This window comes from Oncorhynchus tshawytscha, linkage group LG05 (assembly GCF_018296145.1).
Source record: "Oncorhynchus tshawytscha isolate Ot180627B linkage group LG05, Otsh_v2.0, whole genome shotgun sequence".
Taxonomy (NCBI): Eukaryota; Metazoa; Chordata; class Actinopteri; order Salmoniformes; family Salmonidae; genus Oncorhynchus; species Oncorhynchus tshawytscha.
Window position 1 is genome coordinate 82,732,159 of NC_056433.1, and position 15,889 is coordinate 82,748,047.

Consider the following 15,889-nt stretch of genomic DNA (forward strand, 5'->3'; position numbering starts at 1 on the left):
TGCTTGTGCTTCTAGTTCCGACAATGCAGTAATAACCAACGAGTAATCTAACTAACAATTCCAAAACTACTACCTTATACACACACAAGTGTAAAGGGATAAGATTGATTCTATGGCGCGGGCGCAAGTTATGGGTTGGTAAACGTACCTCATTGCAGAGATGGGATATGCATTCTCCTGCCTTTCACGGGCTTTTGTGGAGCGATGGGTAACGATGCTTCGTGGGTGACTGTTGTTGATGTGTGCAGAGGGTCCCTGGTCCGCGCCCGGGTTTGGGCGAGGGGACGGTCTAAAGTTATACCGTTACACATACTTGTGAACATAAGTAACCATTTACATTTAATAAACAGGTTCTCCGGTACAAAATGAGTATCAGTCAATTTGCTTGCTCATGACCGAACACTAAATTGTAGCTGGTCCCATCAGATTACATGGCACACGTTAGCCCTATGCTAGCCTCAACAGGTGGCACTGACTATATCCTGTCACAAGTACTTCATCAGCCTATCAAAGATCTTAGACTATATATCCACCAACCAATGGCCGTTCTTTAAAATAGGTCTAAGTCAACCCTGGCCACTAGAGGGATATTTGAAACTTACAAGTTCAAAGTTTACGTTTGTTGTGTGCCAATATTGCAAAAATATGCATCCTCCAGTCTAAAGCACTGCATCTCAGTGCAAGAGGTGTCACTACAGTCCCTGGTTCGAATCCAAGCTGTATCTCATCCGGCCGTGCTTAGGCGGCCCATTAGGCGGCGCACAATTGGCTCAGCGTCGTCCGGGTTTGGCCAGGGTAGGCCGTCCATTGTAAATAAGAATTTGTTCTTAACTGACTTGGCTAGTTAAATAAATCCTTGACTAGTTTACTACTAACGTTGGACAACATTTTTTACATATGACAAAACCCCATGTTTCTGTTTCACACACATCCATGTGCTTTTATGGAAAAAGATAAATCTGGTCATTACATATGGTTTATTGAATTGCCTTATGGATTTGTCAAATAGCAGTCGTGTAAGCTATTGTTATTATCATCGCTTTTAAGAGGCACATGGTTGACTCGTAATGGATAGTGCACTTTAACTTTGAGCCCCTTTGCATAACAAGCTTTTGGGGGACGTTTAAATGACGGTCCTTGTTGCTCGATTCAAAATGCACATGACAAAGTAAATTATTATAATAATGCATAGCCTATAAAACAGGTTACACTTGCATGGAGGCCTACATATGAATATACTAGTGACAGCCATGTGTCTTCCTGACTGTCCATTTGAGTCCTCCAGACTCACGATAAACTTATTTTAAAAGAACTGCAATACTGCCTTCTGTAGTATGTATGATAACTACAATCCTACTGTATAGTTTGTAATTCTCATCCTCCTCAAGTCAAATAACATATTGTTAGGATATTGTTAGGGTTGCGTAAATTCAAATCTGGTATCATGATAAATATAACAATGAGTCACCGATTTTATACTATGTATTTTTTATTAGCTAAGTAATAAATGGCAAATGCAACTTTCGTATATACGGGCTCACTGTAATACCACGCAGGGCAGAACAGAGAACTGACAAGATGTATGTAAACAGTATTCTTTATACTGTGATAGGCCAACAGACGTGTTGGAACTGCCTATCACAGTAGAGACTGGGCGTGGTTTAAACTTGCTCAGCCTATTGCAGGCGCTCAGGCGGGTCCCCCGCCTCTTGGCGCTTCTGTTGATAGATGTGAAGAACATCCAGGCTCTCATGCTCCATACCATTATCTCGCACCTGGCTCCTGTTATCTAACAAAAGACCGCTTGTTCTCGCAACACCACGCTCTGAATGTGCCACCCCTAACTCATTGCACAGTTCCTGTCTTTTTTCCATCATGAGAAAGGCCCATGGCCCTGAAGCTTTTAACAATGTTTCAAGTCAGCTATGTTGCATAACACATGCATACATCCACACAAGCCAACAGCAGATAACAATTCAATCATATATGGTAATGGCTATAATGTAAAACACAGGATCCAACAATATAATCATTTTCTGTGTGTAACATTTTCTACTAGCAAGCAGGTAACTAGTCCAAACGTGGTAGCCGGTTGGCTAGCAGAGGAAAACGATGCTCAAATTATATTTTGACATGTAGGTTATGCCGTTTGCAAGACAAGTAGGCTAGCTAGTACACTTTCTGATAACCTCGTAGCCGCAGCTCAGTAACTCACGTATGGCAGGCTATGAAACCATCGTCTGCATCGGTTAAGGAAATATGTGTGATGATGTAGCTACCAAGCCAATATTATTCATTGAAAACGAGGGTCTCTCCTTGCTAACGATACATGACTGACTCATCTGCATTCATTCATGTGTACTGGCAAGATATGCAATGGCTGAGGCCGGGATATCTAGCTAGCTACCGCAGGCAGCATGTGGTCATTCGGTGTTCAAAGAAGATGGCTGAAAAATAACGAGACAAGAGCTGGAACTTAGCTAGGTAGTTGGGGGCTAACATTAGCTAGCTAGCTAATGTTTTTGCATGCTGCACAGTGCCGGTGTGTGAAGATTGGATAAATTGAAATACTTTCCATAAATGGAACAGATTAGCTATCTATCCAACATTGCAATTAGTTAGCAGACTGGTTGGCTAGCATACAGATGGGCTGCAACCAATACACTGTAGCTTTGTAGCTAGCATTTCCTACATGAACAACGCAACCTAGCGATCTAGCTACTAGGCTTGGGCAATATACCGTATACCGGGGTTTTTGAAATACAGACGGTATGATTTTCAATACTGTGAAAATAAAAATGCGGGGGGGGGATTGGAAACACCTGGAAACATTTTGATTTGGTCTATATAGCTGCAGTTGAAGTCAGAAGTTTACATACACTTAGGTTGGAGTCATTAAAACTCGTTTTTTTAACCACTCCAGAAATGTCTTGTTAACAAACTATAGTTTTGGCAAGTCGGTTAGGACATCTACTTTGTGCATGACACAAGTCATTTTTCCAACAATTGTTTAGAGTGAATTATAAGTTAAATCATCTTTCTGTATCACAATTCCAGTGGGTCAGAAGTTTACATACACTAATTTGACTGTGCCTTTAAACAGCTTGGGAAATTCCAGAAAATGATGTCATGGCTTTAGAAGCTTCTGATAGGCTAATTGACATGATTTGAGTCAATTGAAGGTGTACATGTGGATGTATTTCAAGGCCTACCTTCAAACTCAGTGCCTCTTTGCTTGACATCATGGGAAAATCAAAATAAATCAGCCAAGACCTCAGAAAAGAAATTGTAGACCTCCACAAGTCTGGTTCATCCTTGGGAGCAATTTCCAAACGCCTGAGGGCACCACGTTCATCTGTACAAACAATAGTACGCAAGTATAAACACCATGGGACCACACAGCTGTCATACTGCTCAGGAAGGAGACGCGTTCTGTCTCCTAGAGATTAATGTACTTTGGTGCGAAAAGTGCAAATCAATCCCAGAACAACAGCAAAGGTCCTTGTGAAGATGCTGGAGGAAACGGGTACAAAAGTATCTATATCCACAGTAAACCGTGTCCTATATCGACATAACCTGAAAGGCCGCTCAGCAAGGAAGAAGCCACTGCTCCAAAACAGCCATAAAAAAGCCAGACTACGGTTTGCAACTACACATTTATTTATTTTATTTTTATTTCACCTTTATTTAACCAGGTAGGCTAGTTGAGAACAAGTTCTCCTTTACAACTGCGACCTGGCCAAGATAAAGCATAGCAGTGTGAGCAGACAACACAGAGTTACACATGGAATAAACAAATTAACAAGTCAATAACACAGTAGAAAACAAAGGGGGAGTCTATATACAATGTACAATGTGTGCAAAAGGCATGAGGAGGTAGATGAATAGTTACAATTTTGCAGATTAACACTGGAGTGATATATGATCAGATGGTCATGTACAGGTAGAGATATTGGTGTGCAAAAGAGCAGAAAAGTAAATAAATAAAAACAGTATGGGGATGAGGTAGGTGAAAATGGGTGGGCTATTTACCAATAGACTATGTACAGCTGCAGCGATCGGTTAGCTGCTCAGATAGCTGATGTTTGAAGTTGGTGAGGGAGATAAAAGTCTCCATGGGGACAAAGATCGTGCTTTTTGGAGAAATGTCCTCTGGTCCGATGAAACAAAAATATAACTGTTTGGCCATAATGAGCATCGTTATGTTTAGAGGAAAAAGGGGGAGGCTTGCAAGTCGAAGAACACCATCCCAGCCATGAAGTATGGGGGTGGCAGCATCATGTTGTGGGGGTGCTTTGCTGTAGGAGGGACTGGTGCACTTCACAAAATAGATGGCTGCATGAGGATGGAAAATTATGTGGATATATTGAAGCAACATCTGAAGACATCAGTCAGGAAGTTAAAGCTTTGTCACAAATGGGTCTTCCAAATGGACAATGACCCCAAGCATACTTCCAAAGTTGTGGCAAAATAGCTTAAGGACAACAAAGTCAAGGTATTGGAGTGGCCATCACAAAGCCCTGACCTCAATCTTATAGAAAATTTGTGGGCAGAACTGAAAAAGCGTGTGCGAGCAAGAATTCCTACAAACCTGACTCAGTTACACCAGCTCTGTCAGGAGGAATGGGCCAAAATTCACCCAAGTTATTGTGGGAAGCTTGTGGAAGGCTCCCTGAAACGTTTGACTCAAGTTAAACAATTTAAAGGCAGTGCTACCAAATACTAATTGAGTGTATGTAAACTTCTGACCCACTGGAAATGTGATGAAAGACATGAAAGCTGAAATAAATCATTCTCTCTACTATTATTCTGACATTTCACATTCTTAAAATAAAGTGGTGATCCTAAATGACCTAAGACAAGGAATTTCTACTTGATTTAAATGTCAGGAATTGTGAAAAACTGTGTTTAAATGTATTTGGCTAAGGTGTATGTAAACTTCCTACTTCAACTGTATCTAATGGAGTTAGTTGAAATGCAATCAACAAAACAATACAAGGCTAATTTGGACCTCTAGTGTCAAAGGGATATGTCGTGATTTTAGCAACGAGGCTCTTTATCTACATCCCCAATAGTCAAATGAACAACGAGGCTCTTTGTCTACATTCCCCAGAGTCAGATGATTTAGTGGATACCATTTTTATGTCTCTGTGTCCAGTATGAAGGAGGTTAGTATTGGCTTGGAAAACTACCTCTAACTCATGACATTCTCCTCAGTAAGCATTTCACTGTTAGTCTACACCTGTTGTTTGTTTAGGAAGCATGTGACAAATAAAATAGTTTCTGACCCTCCTCCCCTTGTCCGCCCCTCCCTCCACAGGGGACTACCTGGTGACCATCGAGGAGAAGAACAACGCCCCCTACCTACGCGCCTACACCAACTGGCGCTACCAGGCGGCTGAGAAGACCCGCGTTGGCGTGCGTCTGCTCGGTCATTTCCTGCGCGGCTCGTCCATGCGCGGGGCTCCCAAAGAGCAGATGGAGATCATTGAGATTCCACTGTTTGAGCGGCCTCTGTGTGTGGCGTGCTGTGGGGTGACCGGAGACCTGCTGGTGGGGTGTCCTAAGAGCCTGGTGCTGTTCAGTCTAAAGAGACAGGCCCTCAACGACAAGCTCTCCATCCTGGACTTTGAGCGCTGTCTCATCATCCACCTCCCGGGACTGTCGCCCCAACAGGTAGGGATGGATGTAAGTTAGGGGTTGGGATTTCCGTAGTCTCTTTTTACCACCCAGATATTGAAAGTAAAACTTTTTTTTTTTTTCCCTGCGTGGACACTGAAATACATACAGTGCATTCAGAAAGTATTCAGACCCCTTGACTTTTTCAACATTTTGTTAAGTTAACAGCCATATTCTGAAATTGATTAAATAAATTTTTTGCCTCATCAATACACACACAATACCTGATAATAAAAAAGCGCGAACTTAAAAAAATGTAAAAAGTATTAAATATTAAAAAACAGGTACCTTATTTACATAGGTATTCAGACCCTTTGCTATGTGAAATTGAAGCTCGGGTGCATCCTGTTTCCATTGATCATCCTTGACATATTGATTGGTGTCCCTCCTGTGGTCAATTCAATTGATTGGACATGATTTGGAAAGGCTCAAACCTGTCTATATAAGGTCCTACAGTTGACAGTGCATGTCTGAGCAGAAACCAAACCATGAGGTCCAAGGAATTGTCCGTAGATCTCTGAGACAGGATTGTGTCGAGGCACAGATCTGGGGAAGGGTACCAAAGAATGTCTGCAGCATGGAAGGGCCCCAAGAACACAGTGGAAGAACACAGTGGAACCACCAAGACTCTTCCTAGAGCTGGCCTCCTGGCCAAACTAAGCAATCAGGGGAGAAGGGCCTTGGGAGGTGACCAAGAACCTGATGGTCTCTCTGTTAGAGCTCTAGAGTTCCTCTGTGGAGATGGGAGAATCTTCCAGAAGGACAACCATCTCTGCAGCATTCCAGCATTCCACCAATCAGGCCTTTATGGTAGTGTGGTCAGACGGAAGCCACTCATCAGTAAAAGGCACATGACAGCCCGCTTGGAGTTTGCCAAAAGGCACCTAAAGGACTCTGACCATGAGAAACAAGAATCTCTGGTCTGATGAAACCCAGATTAAACTCTTTGGCCTGAATGCCAACCGTCACATCTGGAGGAAACATGGTGGTGGCAGCATCATGCTGTGGTGATGTTTTTCAGTGGCAGGGACTGGGAGACTAGAAAACCTTGATGAAAACATGCTCCAGAGCACTCAGGACCTCAGACTGGGGTGAAGGTTCACCTTCCAACAGGACAATGACCCTTAGCGCACAGCCAAGACAATGCAGGAGTGACTTCGGGACAAGTCTCTGAATGTCCTTGAGTGGCCCAGCCAGAGCCCGGACTAGAACCCGATCGAACGACTCTGGAGAGACCTGAAAATAACTGCATCAACGCTCCCTATCCAACCTGATGGGGCTTGAGAGGATCTGCAGAGCAGAATGAGAGAAATTCCCCAAATACAGGTGTGCCAAGCTTGTATCGTCATACCCAAGAAGACTCGAGGCTGTAATCGCTGCCAAAGGTGCTTCAACAAAGTACTGAGTAAAGGGTCTGAATACCTATATGATATTTCAGTTTTGTTTTTTTAATACATTTGCAAAAATCTCTAAACGGTTTTTGCTTTGTCATTATGGGGTGTGTAGATTGATGAGGGGGAAAAAACTGTTTAATCAATTTTAGAATAAGGCTGTAACGTAACAAATGTGGAAAAAGTCAAGGGGTCTAAATACTTTACGAATGCACCGTACTTGTCAGCAACCGAGCCTAATGAAGTCACTGAAACCCTTAACAAGGAGTTGCAGTCAGTTTTGGAATGGGTGGCCAGTAATAAACTGGTCCTGAACATCTCTAAACTAAGAGCATTGTATTTGGTACAAATCATTCCCTAAGTTCTAGACCTCAGCTGAATCTGGTAATGAATGGTGTGGCTGTTGAACAAGTTAAGGAGACTAAATGACTTGTTACCTTGGATTGTAAACTGTCATAGTCAAACCATATAAACTCAGCAAAAAAAGAAATGTCCTCTCACTGTCAACTGCATTTATTTTCAGCAAACTTAACATGTATAAATATTTGTATGAACATAAGATTCAACAACTGAGACATAAACTGAACAAGTTCCACAGACATGTGACTAACAGAAATGGAATGTGTCCCTGAACAAAGGGTGGGTCAAAACCAAAAGTAACAGCCAGTATCTGGTGTGGCCACCAGCTGCATTAAGTCCTGCAGTGCATCTCCTCCTCATGGACTGCACCAGATTTGCTCAGTTCTTGCTGTGAGATGTTACTCCACTCTTCCACCAAGGCACCTGCAAGTTCCTGGACATTCCTGGGGGGGAATGGCCCTAGCCCTCACCCTCCGATCCAACAGGTCCCAGACGTGCTCATGAGCAGTATGGCTGGTGGCATTGTCATACTGGAGGGTCATGTCAGGATGAGCCTGCAGGAAGAGTACCACATGAGGGAGGAGGATGTCTTCTCTGTAACGCACAGCGTTGAGATTGCCTGCAATGACGACAAGCTCAGTTCGATGATGCAGGCTCACTGCCCCAGACTATGATGGACCCTCCACCTACAAATCGATCCCGCTCCAGAGTACAGGCCTCGGTGTAACGCTCATTCCATTCGACGATAAACACAGATCCATCCATCGCCCCTGGTGAGACAAAACTGCGATTCGTTAGTGAAGAGCACTTTTTGCCAGTCCTGTCTGATCCAGCGATCAGAAAGGCAGTTCTTGCCATCATGTACCTGTCCCGCAGGTGTGATGTTGGGATGTACCGATCCTGTGCAGGTGTTGTTACACGTAGCCTGCCACTGCGAGGACGATCAGCTGTCCGTCATGTCTTCCTGTAGCCCTGTCTTAGACGTCTCACAGTATGGACATTGCAATTTATTGCCCTGGCCACATGTGCAGTCATCATGCCTCCTTGCAGCATGTCTAAGGCACGTTCACGCAGATGAACAGGGACCCTGGGCATCTTTCTTTTGGTGTTTTTCAGAGTCAGTAGAAAGGCCTCTTTTAGTGTCCTGAGTTTTCCTAACTGTGACCTTAATTGCCTACCGTCTGTAAGCTGTTAGTGTCTTAACGACCGTTCCCCAGGTGCATGTTCATTAATTGTTTATGGTTCATTGAACAAGCATGGGAAACGGTGTTTAAACCCTTTACAATGAAGATCTGTGAAGTTATTTAGATTTTTACGAATTATCTTTGAAAAACAAGGTTCTGAAAAAGGGACGTTTTTCTTTTTTTTGCTGAGTTAAGATGCAATGGTTGTAAAGATAGGGAGAACTCTGTCCGTAATAGATGTTCTTCTTCTGACACCACACTCCACAAAGTAAGTCCTGCAGTCTCTAATTTGATCTTATGTTGACCACATGTCTGGACAATAACCAAGTGCTGCAATGAAAGACCTATTGAAGCTGCAGCTGGTCCAGAACAGAGCGGCACGTCTTACTCTTCATTGTCATCAGAGGGCTGATATAAATACTATGAATGCCAGTCTCTCTTGGCTGATAGATGAGGAGAGACTGACTGCATCACTTCTTCTTTTTATAAGAAACATTTAATGTGTTAAATTCCAAATTGTTTGCATAGTCAACATACACACAGCTCTGACACATACACTTACCCCACCAGACATGCCACCAGGGGTCTTTTCACAGTCCCCAAATCCAGATCAAATTCAAGAAAGCGTAAAGTATTATATAGTAGATAGCCTACATACACAAACTATGTGTGCCCTCTTTAAATGTATATAGTTCTTGTCTATCAATGTTCTGTATTATGTCATGTTTTATGTTCTGTGTTGGACCCCAGGAAGAGTAGCTACGGTTTTCACAACCACTAATGGGGATCCTAATAAAACACCAAATACAGGTTTTAGAGAGGTGGGGGGTGGGCTGTTGTGGGGGGGTTCGTGCACAAAGGCAGGTAATGGCATCTAGGATTTGATACCCTCCTGTTGCCAGCTCACTTCCCGCCAGTTTTTTTCCTGTCTGACCTGGGATTCGAACTTGCAGCCCTCCGGTTGCTGGCTCACCTCTCTAACCGCTAGGCTACCTGCCGCTCTTAACTTAGAGAAGGTTATTCTGTCATGCAACCTTTTCATAGAATATGTATGCCCTCCCTGCCTGCAGGTGGCGATCTGTGCAGGGTACATTGCCCTGCAGACAGAGCTGGAGGTGCTGGTGGTCAAACTGGAGAGACTTCCTGGTGCTGCTTTTACCCAGAAGTCAGCTGACAAGAAGCCCCAGGACCACAGTCTGGTCCCCCAAGATATGATCACTGGAGCAGAACACGACAACGAGACGGGTAACAGTCTACACATGAAAACCGATGCTTCAGATACCACATACTACAGAACATGGTGTGATTTGCATGTTCTGTCTAACTAGGTTGTGTTTACACTGTGTTGTATTCGCCAGAGGGGAGGAGAGAGGGTCTGGCTGGTCACCGTGACCATGATGACTTCTTCATTTTCCCCAAGCACCAAGAGCTCCTGGGGGACAGGGCTAAGGACTGTGGGGTCAAGATCTCTCTGGAGTGGACAGGCATGGAGAGTGAGGCCAGGGGCAACCTCATCATCACCTATATCTTATACAGGTGTGTGTGTGTGTCTCTGTGTGTGTGTGTCTCTGTGTGTGTGTGTCAGTGTGTGTGTGTGTGTGTGTGTGTGTCTCTGTGTGTGTGTGTCTCTGTGTGTGTGTGTCTGTGTGTGTGTGTCTGTGTGTGTGTGTGTGTCTCTGTGTGTGTGTGTGTGTCTCTGTGTGTGTGTGTGTGTCTCTGTGTGTGTGTGTCTCTGTGTGTGTGTGTCTCTGTGTGTGTGTGTCTCTGTGTGTGTGTGTGTCTCTGTGTGTGTGTCTCTGTGTGTGGTCTCATCATATTGAGTCTCCCCTATCCAGGCGTTTTGCTCCAGACTTCTTCCAGGACTGTAGTGTTGAGGAGACCCACCTGCACTCCCTGCAGTTTCACCCAGTGTTCACCAGTGAGTCAGAACCTCATTACACTGTCCCATCCCAATAACCATATAGAGTTGAGCCAAATTTTAGAATTGAATTGTTCTCATTCTAGACATGCAGTTTTAAATAGCGCTGTTGAATTATTCCCTGTGAAGTGTGTGTGTGTGTGTGTGTGTGTGTGTGTGTGTGTGTGTGTGTGTGTCAGCTAACACATTGTCTTACTTCAGATAGCACACCGGTTCCACCTGCACTGATCAGTCTCCTATCGTGTAATGGGAGAGCTCAAAAGTAGTTTGTGCTGTCTAACATTTTTAACAGTGTTACCTAGGTGACATTGACATTGCTGATCCCCATTTTTGCGTCAACTGTCTGAATGAATCTAAAACAATAAATGCATTCGGAAAGTATTTAGACTTTTTTTTTTCACATTTTTGTTTACGTTACAGCCTTATTTTAAATTCATTACTTTCTTTCCCCTTCAATCTACAAACAATAATGACAAAGCAAAAACATGTTTTTTTAAAAGAAATTTCACCAAAGGTATCAAATAAAACTAAAATTACATATGTTTAAGTATTCAGACATTTTACTCAGTACTTTGTTGAAGTGCCTTTGTCAGCGATTACAGCCTCGAGTCTTCTTGGGTATGACGCTACAAGCTTGGCACACCTGTATTTGGGGAGTTTCTCCCCATTCTTCTCTGCAGATTCTCTGAAGCTCTGTCAGGTTGGATGGGGAGCGTCGCTACACAGGTGTTTTCAGGTCTCTCCAGAGATGTTTGATCGGGTTCAAGTACGGGCTCTGGCTGGGCCACTCAGACATTCAGACTTGTCCCGAAGCCACTCTTGTGTTGTCTTGGCTGTGTGCTTAGGGTCGTTTTCCAGTCTGAGGTCCTGAGTGCTCTGGGGCAGGTTTTCATCAAGGATCTCTCTGTACTTTGCTCTGTTCATCTTACCCTCGATCATCCTGACTAGTCTCCCAGTCCCTGACCCTGAAAAACATCCCCACAGCATGATTCTGTCACCACCATGCTTCACTGTAGGGATGGTGAGAGGTTTCCTCCAGACGTGACGCTTGGCATTCAGGCCAAAGATTTCAATCTTGGTTTCATCAGACCATAGAATCTTGTTTCTCATGGTCTGAGAATCTTTAGGTGCCTTTTGGTAAACTCCAAGCGGGCTGTTGTGTGTTTTACTGAGTAGTGGCTTCCGTCTGGCCACTCTACCATAAAGGCCTGATTGGTGGAGTGCTGCAGAGATGGTTGTCCTTCTGGAAGATTCTCCCATCTCCACAGAGGAACTCTGGAACTCTGTCAGTGACCATTGGACTCTTGGTCACCTCCCCCGACCAAGGCCCTTCTCCCCCTATTGCTCAGTTTAGTTGGGCGGCCAGCTCTAGGATAGTCTTGGTGGTTCCAAACTTCTTCCATTTAAGAATGATGGAGTCCACTGTGTTCTTGAGGACCTTCAATGCTGCAGACACCTTTTGGTACCCTTCCTCAGATTTGTGCCTAGACACAATCCTGTCTCGGAGCTCTACGGACAATTCCTTCGACCTCATGGCTTGGTTTTTGACATGCACTGTCAACTGTGGGACCTTATATAGACAGGTGTGTGCCTTTCCAAATCATATCCAATCAATTGAATTGACCACAGGTGGACTCTAAGTTGTAGAAACTTCTCAAGGATGATCAATGGAAACAGGATGCACCGGAGATCAATATAGAGTCTCATAGCAAAGGTTCTGAATACTTATGTAAATAAGCTATTTCTGTTTTTTTTAATACATTTGCTAAAATTTCTAAAAACCTGTATTCACTTTGCCATTATGGGATATTGTGCTTAGACTGAGGAATAAAATTCGATTCTAATCGATTTTAGAATAAGGTTCTAACGTAACAAAGTGGAAAAAAATCAAGGGTACTGAATATTTTCCAAATGCACTGTATGTAAAACATGTTATGTTGGTGAGGATTATTTTGCTTCAATGAACAGTATTTCTAAAGTTCGACAATGGGCACGAAAGCTAGCATAAATTTGTCCAACATTAACATTAGCTTGCTAACGTTAGCTGAAATCATCTACCTACCTAGTGCTGCACACACAATCTTAAAACGTACAACAAAAGCTGGCTAGCAAGCTACTGTAGTTAGCTAGTAGTGCAAATTATGCTCACATTGGTATGAGTTTTCATGAAGCAGTTGTTCGAGTCATTCCACCAGCCTCCTGAGTTAGCTGCTATGCTCAGCTGACCTCAACGATACAATTGCGGAGAAACATGCTGATCTATGGACCGATTTTCTGTTAAGTCACTTCTTAATTGTGGGGCTGCGTGTCTACAACTTCAGGGTAATTTAAACAGGTTAAGCAAGCTTTTTATGTTAGCTAGTTAGTGAAGGAAGAGCTAGCTAACTGTGTCAGTAAGCTAGCTACAACAGTTACACAGCTGATCAAGTCACTACACTGGCGACCAACATCCTGGCACAGAATTTGTACAGGAGACCACCGTTTTCTCCCCACATTTTTTTCACAATGGCAAACTATGAAATCACTGTCATAATGTGTGTAGTAATTTAGCTAGCTAGTTATTCTGACTATTTCATAGAGAGTCCTATGAGAGCACAGTGATATACAAAATTATCACTATGTTTTCATTTTTTGAATGGCGGATGCTCATTATTCAAATTTGAAGTTTCACGTCCTACAAGAACGATCGGTTTTGTGATGAGTGTCGCGGAGGAGTGACGCCATCTGACGCGAGACAATGTAGCCAACATGGCTGCCATAGAATGTTGTAGTGTCCTGTTAAATGCTTCATAATGTAGAAACCTCAATGTTCCAACTCTCTATGTACTTGGCTCTTTCCCTACCTATGGAATTAACATGTAGTGTAAATACATATGTATGAGGGACACTTAAAGTAGGAGCACCTATATTTTCTACATTCCCATCTGCTTCACATCTCATCCCTTTCTCTTCCATTGCTCTCCTCTCCCTGACAACCAGGCAACCAGGAAGTATGTGTGGAGGGGGGTAGAGGGGTGGAGCCGACGTGTTTGTTCTGTTTCTTCTCGCTGCCCAAGACGGGCTATTTGTACAGCGTGAGGGGCGGGGTTCAGATGGTCTCAGCCTATCAGTATCCAGAGAAGGCCCAGCAGGCCGTCCTCACTGACCTCTTCCTCCACATCATCACAAAGTAAGTACTGGGCTGGGCCTCTCGAGACGGTAAAGGAAGTCCATGAGACTAGTCTCTGACTTCGGTGATACCCCGGTACATGGTATAAACAGTTTTTTTTTACTGACGGTCTGATTTTCAATACAGTAAAAAAATATATACTTTTTGGGGGGTTGGTAATACTGTATACCCTGGTATGGTACAGAAACATCTGGATACTGCACGACCCTACAGTGTTGGCGCAATCATGTGTCATAGCGGCAGGGTAGCCTAGTGGTTAGAGCGTTGGTCTAGTAACCGAAAGGAAGTTCAAATCTCCGAGCTGACAAGGTCGTTCTGCCCCTGAACAAGGCAGTTAACGCACTGTTCCTAGGCCGTCATTGAAAATAAGAATTTGTTCTTAACTGACTTCCCTAGTAAAATAAATAGCAAGATTTTATCCTGTATTCGAAGCTTTGTCCAGAAATGAGAATTCCACCAAAAATGAAAGCAATTGTCTGGGGGATGGTTGCTGGACCATGTGACATAAGAAAAAAAAAAGGTTCAAATCTAGGCATGTCACATGATCTCACAAAACCCAGGGCCCTAATTTATACCTGTGTTTCTCAGGAATGCTCTCCAGTGCTTCTCAGTGAGGTGTGCAGCAGTGGCAGCCAGAGCTGAGGACCCTTACATCGATACCACCATGAAGGTGAGGATCACCCTATTTTCCTTAGCTAATGGAAGACAGATCGACCCACGGCCGGACCCCTAAGGAGCTCTTTATTGATCTGAGGACCGGAAAAGCTTTTAGTTATCCGTCAGGCTTGGTGGAATATTCACCATATCTACCCCCATTATTGGTCTTAAGGATGCTTTGACCTGAGGCTTCCCCTCGTATGTGATTGGTTGTGCCTCGGTTAGTTGTGCTCTGATTGGCCCTGCTACACAATAAGACAGGAAGTCATTAGATTGGATCACAGCTTCTCCAGAAATGCAGGTAGCTGTCTGCTTGGCTCAGATCACTGCGTTACTTTCACAAAGATGGTGGAGCTGGAAAGGGCTCATAATGGCAACCACCACTTACACAGTTGCATCTGGTGACAAGAGTGTCGTTGTTTTGTGCAGTGTGTGTCTGCATGCGTGCGTGTCTAACAGTGACACAGTGGAATCTGACTAGCACCATGTAAGGCAGGGCTGCAGTGTCTCTCAAGAATGGTAATTGAGAGCCTAAATGTGATTGGTCTGCACATGCTGGGAAGCCCAATTTTGATTTAAAGTGGAATCTTCATTGTGAGTAGCTACTTACCGCCCCTAGGGCCCATATTCCTCCCGTCAGGTTCCCAGAGTAAGACCATGATATCGGCAAGAAACAGTTTTCAATGAATATCTACTTGACATATAGCAGCAATATGATTATTTTAATAAATCCCAAAGATACAAAAGTGTAATTGTGAGTTATTAACAATGTAAAAATTGTGTGTGTGTGTGTGCGCGCACGCAGGCCTGTCCTCCCATCACCATGGAGTTGTGTGCTCTGCGTATTCAGCTGTTCATTGGTCTGAAGGCTCTGTGTCACTACCGACACCACATCGTCCTGCTGACCACTGCAGATGTGGAGACCAGGGAGGACACAGAGAGGACCGCACGCAGAGTCATGTAGGTCACACGCACACACTTAGACACTGTAGTCATAGCTAGAGCCACACATGATGTAGAAAGGAAATATACATTTCGAAATTGTCTCACGGCAAAGTAAATACTACTTCAAAATTGGACCAATTCAAATGTAGGCAATGCTATAGATTTATGGTAAGACATCCGATCTAGGGCTGGGTAATGCTATATATTTATGGTAAGACATCCGATCTAGGGCTGGGCAATGCTATAGATTTATGGTAAGACATCCGATCTAGGGCTGGGCAATGCTATAGATTTATGGTAAGACATCCGATCTAGGGCTGGGTAATGCTATAGATTTATGGTAAGACATCCGATCTAGGGCTGGGTAATGCTATAGATTTATGGTAAGACATCCGATCTAGGGCTGGGCAATGCTATAGATTTATGGTAAGACATCCGATCTAGGGCTGGGTAATGCTATAGATTTATGGTAAGACATCCGATCTAGGGCTGGGTGATGCTATAGATTTATGGTAAGACATCCGATCTAGGGCTGGGCGATGCTATAGATTTATGGTAAGACATCCGATCTAGGGCTGGGTGATGC

The 15,889-nt window shown here is 43.7% G+C and overlaps 1 protein-coding gene across 8 annotated transcripts in view; it reads left to right on the forward strand.

Moving 5' to 3' along the window:
- hps3 (HPS3 biogenesis of lysosomal organelles complex 2 subunit 1) overlaps positions 1-15,889 on the forward strand; it is a 37,289-nt gene that overhangs the window by 2,745 nt on the left and 18,655 nt on the right. For 4 of the 8 annotated variants that reach the window (XM_042322543.1, XM_042322544.1, XM_042322537.1 and 1 more), the window contains exons 2-8: positions 5,321-5,688; positions 9,685-9,859; positions 9,943-10,150; positions 10,450-10,532; positions 13,512-13,701; positions 14,290-14,371; positions 15,164-15,318. In XM_042322543.1, the coding sequence (XP_042178477.1) occupies positions 5,321-5,688; positions 9,685-9,859; positions 9,943-10,150; positions 10,450-10,532; positions 13,512-13,701; positions 14,290-14,371; positions 15,164-15,318 (1,261 nt within the window). The remainder of the gene's footprint in view (positions 1-5,320; positions 5,689-9,684; positions 9,860-9,942; positions 10,151-10,449; positions 10,533-13,511; positions 13,702-14,289; positions 14,372-15,163; positions 15,319-15,889) is intronic. The other 4 variants (XM_042322540.1, XM_042322542.1, XM_042322539.1 and 1 more) reach the window with 3 other exon arrangements.